This window comes from Saccoglossus kowalevskii, chromosome 2 (genome assembly GCF_978046115.1).
Source record: "Saccoglossus kowalevskii chromosome 2, keSacKowa6.1, whole genome shotgun sequence".
Taxonomy (NCBI): Eukaryota; Metazoa; Hemichordata; class Enteropneusta; family Harrimaniidae; genus Saccoglossus; species Saccoglossus kowalevskii.
This window is the reverse complement of record NC_140642.1, coordinates 13,300,870-13,309,305: the sequence shown is the minus strand read 5'-3', so window position 1 is coordinate 13,309,305 and position 8,436 is coordinate 13,300,870. Positions and strand designations below refer to the sequence as shown.

Sequence of the window (8,436 nt, the reverse complement as noted above, 5' to 3'; positions counted from 1 at the left end):
TCACATTCGCCCGTGAGTGAACAAAATAGACATTACTATCTAGTGGTACTACATACTGCCTATAGCAATCCATGTGAATTGGAGCCTCGAAGACATTGTCTTTGTCAGCACTGTCAGAATACGTGGCAGGAAGATATCTGGTATATCCCTGTTTATTTAGTTACCATTCCTGCTGCGTATCGCATTTGCAGTTCACCTTAATAGTCGTAAGTAGTTATTAGAGGCAAGATAATGCGAGACGCCGGCCAGTAACGACAGGCAGTGTTTAACTATACATGATTGACGTGAATGACTTATTATTATTATTCGTGTATACTGCCTGGCAGTGGCGAGTAAGCCGTGTTTACAGCACCGTAGTACTATTTCACGGGGCACACTTTGTTCGTTTAGCTTAGACGATTGCAGGAGGGCTCTGGTCTGCTATGGGATGTCTAATATCGTCGAATGGCGAGCATCCTATGATAACAAAGGAACAGACCAAAATACTTACAAGTACATGGCACAGTATTCACGGAGATCTCGAAAAGATCGGCTTGTTGATGTTTATGGGGTAAGATTTTGTTTTCCTGTTCTTCTGTTCACCGATTATTTCCACTACCTCACTAATATACAGCGCTGTGTGATAATGCGTTGCTATGCCTATGATCAGATCAACATCGTGAAACAATCAAATTAATTTTGGCTCATCGACCGTTTTATGATATCATCGACATTTGCGTTCGGTAAGATATTGGATATTGACAATATCCATTCATTTCTAGTAACAATTATTGGTCGTCATCGTCTGCATATTAGCGAACTTTAAATATATTCCTAGACAAACTTTAACAGCATTTAATTGTCAGATAGTTCAATAACACGCACACATGTGGGTTAAATCCGGCTAGATATTTTTGATTTGGCAAATATTTATACTAAAATATATTGCCCGTGCCATTTATAATTAGTGATCCGTGACTATAGAGAGATTGTTGATAATAACCATCGTGCATCGGAAGCCTTAAAGAAAGACACATACGCTTGACAAAACTTGATTAACAGCCGGGAAATATTTAGCAGGTAAAATTGCCGTTGTCCCGGTGATGCTTTTGATATTACAATGAAGGGAGTAATTGTACTCAGTGCACATTTGCAGATGAGGAGACACATTAATATAATAGGTCATGCTCGTTTGTGTGTTTTAGTGGAAGTATCGTACTATCGATCACTCGGCCTCAGTTTAGGTTAATACTGATACTCATCATCATCATCGTCTGGCTTCAGTGTTATCGAACCTGCCAAGTGACACATCTATGAATCGAAACATCTGATGAAAGAAAATACATGCATGATTTGAAAAGAAAGAAAAAAACGCCAAGCTTTGTGAATTTCCTAGAATGGTGGATTTGTGTCCGGCTTCTGAATACAGCTGCACATGAGTAGGAATCGTCTTACTTCGTGTTCGTGATATGGTCACACATTAACAAGATTTGAATACATCGAGATAGTAAAAGAATATTCAGTTCCCGATATGAACCTTATCAAGTTGTACCCCATGAGAATTTACAAAGGCAATGAGAAGGAGGTTCATATAACTATGTCCTAAAAGAATATGTAAACATGTATACTCGAATAATTCCTTTTTTGTAGAATGTTTGACAACTACCCAGAAACAAGGCAATTTTTCGGTCTCTCTGGTGGGAGTATCGTACTTGAAGACCCTGCTGTCATACAAAAGATTCGAGAACATGGACTGCGATTCATGACGACTGCACGGAAATTGGTTATGAATTTAGACGATAAGGATAAATTCGATAGGATATTGTTGGATCTTGGACGTCGACATCATGGATACAAGGCTGACGTAGATCTAATTGAAGTAAGTAGATACACAAACAATACTACGAAGAATTGCATTACAATAATTTTCTTTGGATAATTTCAAGATATAGTTACTTTCTCTAGCCGCATTAAAAAAATGTTAACACCTATACAGCGAATGTATATTCATTGTACCTATTTATATCGACAATAAGCTACACACCAACGTGGGGAAGATGAAGAAAGTCGTATGATTTGAACGTCGCCAGGTACGGAGCTTTGCCGCCGGGTCTAGTCATTTTTGATGTGGAGTTTTTAAAAGGAGACCAAATCAAAGCACTGTTTCTTTTTTCAATTTGGAAATTAAATATTAAATATTGATTTATAATGATACAACAGTCTAATAAATAATCATTTCGAAGAAATAAAGTGAACGGGATTGTCGGAATAACAATTGAATGTGTGAATTACATAATCTAAATAATATACATACAAGTAAAAAATATATATAATTATTTGCACTAGTAGCTTCGCGGTAAGTGGCTTTCGCGGTAAGTGGGTTTCGTATTGGGTGGGTCTCGCGGATAGAAGGGCTTTGTCGCAGTAACTGGTCCTTTCATCGTTGTTGAGCATTAAAGTTTTATGTTTCTTGCCCTATTCTGGGAATACCATCCTCAGAAGCTATTAATTTGCTCTTATGATTTGTGCAGTTGCTCTGGCAGGAGTTCCAAAATAAGACCCATGCTCTGATAATGCCCATAGTTTCAAAAAACAAGAAACATTATCATTATGATTTTATTGTAAAGGATAATTGAATATTGTTTATTAAAATTAATAATCCCCATAACCGTTTTCAAATATAGATATATTATAGTATGTAACAAATATATAACTTAGTCTCACCAATGAAATAAAGAAATATATATATATATAAATTGGCCCTCTGTTGCCATAGCAACATCCAAAGAACTTTTTTTTTGGATAGCTTTGTGCCAAATGTATCTCCTCCTACAAATTTGGGATAAAACACCTCAGACATAGCTCATTCTACTCAGCTTGAGTGTGGGCACAAAGTTACTATTTGAATTTTTGATATCTATTTTCATTACCAAGAAATTTGACACCAAAGTTGGGGTAACTTGTCATCAGCAATGGCTTTTAACTCCCCTGAGATTTTGTTTTTGGCTGATTTTGTTCATACTTCACAGGTAGGTCCTGCCGTCACTAATTGAAAAGAAAATCTTGGCGCACCACTGCCATTGCAACAGCCAAAAACTGATTTTTGAATACTTTCGCTCCAAATGTATTACCTCCTACCAGTTTTGTAATAGCAGTGTTCAGAAGATCATGATTTTTATTTTGGATCAGATGATCATGCTTTTTTATTTTGGCTGTGTTGTGCACTGGTAAGAGATCACCGATTCCGACGTTGTTACACGTAATCCCAACACAACTTTGAATGAACTGTTAATGCCTTCATTCTAGAAAATACTATTGCAAAATGGTTGGAAATGTAACAGCAGAATACGTCCTAGTAATAAACTAAGTGACTTCTAAAGACTAAATGGTTTTTGCGAACTTCATATACAGAGCCCATTTAGTTATAAACTGACGTTAGCTTCACGTTCATGTCCTACCATGGAAACAGCCAAAACATATTGTTTGTTTTTTGAGCGGAGCGGATCATCAACCAGCCTACCGGCTTGTATTGACTATGTCCCGGACTGTTTACTAGTACTTACTTACTTGTCAGTGTCTGACTGTTATATACAGCCCAGAACACGTCGGAATAGTAAAAAAAAAATCAGGAAATGTCAGTTGCCCGTGCCTTGAGAGCCGTTGAACCAAAACAATCTGTCACCCTTCGCTGCCCACAGCATCGCTATGATTTTATATTGCATAGAAAAGAACACTAAATGCAGCTATCTCGTTCACCAATCGAATCATCCATCTTCATGATTTATGCAACTGGTATTTCCATCTATTTGCTTAATGGTCTGAACTTTAAAATTGTCAAGTTCGAGAGTGTGTTTTTACGTACAGTGACGCAAACATTCAACAACGTGTTGAACAGGAAGTCCATCTTGGGCTAATGGTATTGTTAAATTTTATAGAGTACAAGAAATGTTTCATTAAGGAATTGTTATGCATATCAAAATCCTTTATTGGAACAGAACATGTTATATATTCACCAAAAACAACGTTGCCATGTTTCTGGGCGTACAACGAATTGGAAAGAAAAGAAATCGTCCGATCCGAACCACAGGTGCTTGACTGACTTGCAGCCATGCCTGTGCTAGCTGTAACTTGAACTCTTTTGGTCTTCCTCAAATTCCTGATTAGTTCAATCAGAGTTTTAGTCTTGCCACTTCCAGCTTGTTCCGTTAATAAAAAACTGTGTCCATGTATGGCCATGTCTAAACTGAACTGTTTATCCTATGTTATTTTTGACATTGGCACTCAAAGCTCTACTCCACAACACTGATGAAAAGTTATTTTGAAAATTGTTGAATGCTAATAGCAAACCGTTTAGTTCACAAATGACTAACTTCAAAATGGAACAAAATTCAAAATATGAAATTTGAACAAAAAATAGAATGAACATGTGTTGCAGGTATCAGGCATCAAAACACGAAAGCAGCTCAGTCAAAAACGGGTTCTTTCAATAATCCTGGACTTTCCCAAAAAAATGTTACAGTGCTGTTACAGGATGTTAGTTCACTGGAGTCTGCCTAGCACCTGATCACTTGCTCAATTAAAACAGATGGTATCAATTACAACTTCCTTTGAATGTGTACACTTAAGCTTAATAAGTAATACCAAGGTCATATACTTAAATAACTAATTGTATGCGTGTTCAATATGGCGACCAAGGGTAAAAACATTGTTATGCAAATTAGCTTTAGTTGAAAATTTGAGTTTTCTCCTCGATATCTACGTGAATTTGAACCAAAATGTTATCGGCAAGACTCAGAATACGACTATGACAGCTACTGAAACGCAATTGAAAGCAAATGAACACGTCAAGCAAAACAACTTTTTCGAGCCCTGGATAATTTCAAGATACATTTTCTGCAAGTTACAGAGCACATACCTAAGCGGCAGTCCCTCAGCAAATAATGAAGCAAAGGCATTTTCGATGTCGAAATCGCGAAACTCACCCTTTTTACGCAAACTGGGAAGTTCGAATTAATAAACGAAGTACATGACGACGAAGATAAAATATCCAAGAATCAACACATACCAAAAATTATATCTCAAACGTGAACATTCGTAGTGTATTTTAAGTCTAACCGGACCATAAGTGAAAATTTTTTAGTACTCTAATTATCCAAATATATTTTAGTATAAGGTAGTAAATACGTGAACAAACACCGGGTCATTTCGAAACGTTTAAAGACATCTGTCACATTATAAATTAACAAGATTTGATTCACGAGAATAGAATGCACGTTTTATTTATTTATTTATAAACCCATGTGCTACAACTAGTTTTAGGTGTACAATTTGGGACATTAGTTCCATTAGTTCAAATAAAGCATAGTTGCTGCGCATTTGTAAACACGAAAGAGGGTTCTTTATTCTCGATTAATCCAATCAGTCCTAATCATTTTCCGGAAAAAGAGTTAGAAGAACATAAATCAGATAGTTATCGCGAATGGATCTATGTTTAAATGCAAGATGTATGTGAACACGTTTCAAGTGTTAAGATCCAAATGTGCGCCATGTAGGTATTAATACATGTATTTCGAATCACTCATTACCAAATAAAAGGAATACAGATATTCTGAATGAAACTGAGACGTGTTACAAATGCAGTATATGTGTATATTTCTAATGTGTCACGATACTACTATGTGTAAATGCCAATTGTTCAGTGGCTTGCACAGATATCCCCTGGGCTTAATTTTGCGACGTTATTTTGCGAGCAACCCTTTAGTCTGAAGTATAACTGGCGCCGAAATGTCGCCAAGTGATCCACTGATCCATTAAACAGTACAACCCCTTTTAAGAATCATTACAACTTGACATTTCCCGATTATAATCCAATTATTTGTTATGTATATAACTTATGAGATAAAACGACGATGTTGAAAATCACACAATATTGTTAACCGAATTTAATTTCTTGTGTCAAGGATTAGACCTAGTCCCATTAAATTAATTATTAATTAATTAATTAAATAATTAATTAATTATTTTATTCATTCATTCATTCATTTATTTGTTCGTTCATTCGTTTATTCATTCATTCATTACCTGTGTGCAATATCCATTTAATTCTATAGTACTTTCTCTTGATACCCGTTAGCATGTGTCGTATCTACGACACATCGGTGACGGGAGACTAATTAAATTAATTGACCCAACGTGGACTGAATTCAGGGCCCCAAAGGATTCACATCAGTAGTAATTAATAGGAACAGACGCAATTACCGGAAATGTACATGATATACCGCTAAGGAAGTTAGTAGTAACAACGGCTATGATAATAGGCTGCATTGTGTATTTAACCTTTCTGCAACATCTAAGCAAATGTCACTTCATAAAATACGTGTAAAACATTGTTTCAGGAATGAACTCAATTCTACTTTCTTACAATTATCATAATGTGGGGTTAATTATGATACAGCAATAGTCAAATAAAAATTATAATATATAGAATTCGGGAAATATATGGACTACTGTATCTTTCCAAAACAGTCGTTGACGCCAAATTTCTTTGTTTCAATTCGCACAGAGTATAATCTGATGATTCCTCAAAAATAAGGTTGACAGCTATTCGTTTAAGGGAGCCGCGGGCAAACAGGACCCCTGAAAATAGTTATTCAGAGTCTACAGTTCAGATTATTTAACGAGAAGACATCGTATTAAGCTACATTGTGTTGATTTTATAACTGATTGAAAAGGAAATGATGAGATGTATTCAAATCGTGATGTGCAAATAACAAATAGCTCATTCTTTTTTTTATCAATTCTGAGGTAATGCTATATTTAAATCTTGTGTCAAAAGTTATTATTTTGTTTATCAAACAGGTGTCGGGAATGTGATGTATATCGATTTAGGACAAATATTACATATACAAATCTCACATTTTGGTTCAACTTTGTAGGTGTTCGGGCAGCAGTTTATTGCATCTATTCAACCAACACTGAAAGATAACTGGAATCCTGCTGTAGGGGAAGCATGGGAGCAACTATTCAAATGCGTGTCATCGAGGATGAAGGATGGTTTTCTGCAAGCACAGTCCTCCCCATCTAATACTGAATTACTGAAATGAAATATAGTCAATGCTCTTATTGTTGTACATTTAATGAACGAGAAATATATTATTGAAATTTACTACAACTAAACGAAATACTGCCCATCATTTGTTTTTTTAGCTGAATGAATAGATATATTTATATATGCGGCGTTTTGTAGCATGGGAAAATATGAGTATCCTCGTATAACGAACAAGACAGATTTGTGATGTACATGACACATGTAAGAATCGATGACGCATCCCAATATTTTGATTATACAGCTGGGTCAGTGGAAGGTCGATAATACTATTATTATTTAATTAGCTCTTTTTATTTCTGTACACTTAAATTTAAAAAAAGACATCTATATATATATATATATATTATATAATAATGTGTTAAAATCCATGATCACCATGACTACATGGGACATTTTCTATCTAGTTATAAAAGAAATCGATGTATTATATTTTGAGTTCAATCAACATCGTCACAATACCCACGACATAGCTAGAAGAAAGAGCAGCCAAACTAAAATCACAGCATACATTTTGGCGTGATCGTCACCCTGATATAGATATATTATATTCATTTAGTGATATATATTTTTTACCGTGACTGTATGAACATTTGATCGAAAGGTTAAGTTCATGTTATAATTACCACAATGGGTGAATAATTAATACAATCTGCTACGTCATGTGATGAATCATACAATGTTGATGTTGTCGTCACTTAATTTAATATAAATATAATTTGTCACAGCCGTTAATTTGTGATTGACATATGTATATAAGAGCGCAAAGGTATCCATGCAAAATGTTACGCAACAACGTATAGCGGATCGGAATTGGTTTCTTCACGAACATTATTATAAGTGAACGAATATTCTAGATAAAGTTATCCAGTTTATAAACAATATCCTGCCTGAGGATTCCAGCAGACGACATTCACTCAAATATCAACCCCTTTTTTTTAATACGGCATTTAGAGAATCGTTAAAATAGCTATGGTTACAAGTTCAGTATGTGACTGAAATACCAATGGCATAAGACACATGATCGATGTCAGAATAAGGTTAACTGACAGTCAACGGTTATGTAAGAAGAAATTATCGCATCGCCCTTGACGGAATGAGGTATACCAAAATGAATCCCACAATGTGATGCAATGTAATTAATAAATGATTTTTTCAATAATGTATTCAATTTCAGACATAATTAAAAGAAGTTAATTATTCGCATTAGTTTATCAACATGGATAGAATAAATTAATACATAAGCGCTGAACATTCACGTTGATTCGAGTGCCTAAATCGGAAAGTGAAACAATTTTTCGAAGTATTAAGTGGTTGTTATGTTCAGTAATCAATATTCACAGGGGAGGTCC

The 8,436-nt window shown here is 35.2% G+C and overlaps 1 protein-coding gene across 1 annotated transcript; it reads left to right on the top strand.

Moving 5' to 3' along the window:
- Window positions 1–330: 330 nt before the first annotated feature.
- LOC102800524 (neuroglobin-like) lies at window positions 331–7,160 on the top strand. The gene is made up of 3 exons (XM_006822075.3): window positions 331–550; window positions 1,630–1,858; window positions 6,915–7,160. Exons 1-3 carry the CDS (start codon window positions 423–425, stop codon window positions 7,080–7,082), a joined length of 525 nt encoding a protein of 174 aa, XP_006822138.1. The 5' UTR covers window positions 331–422; the 3' UTR covers window positions 7,083–7,160.
- Window positions 7,161–8,436: the final 1,276 nt, after the last annotated feature.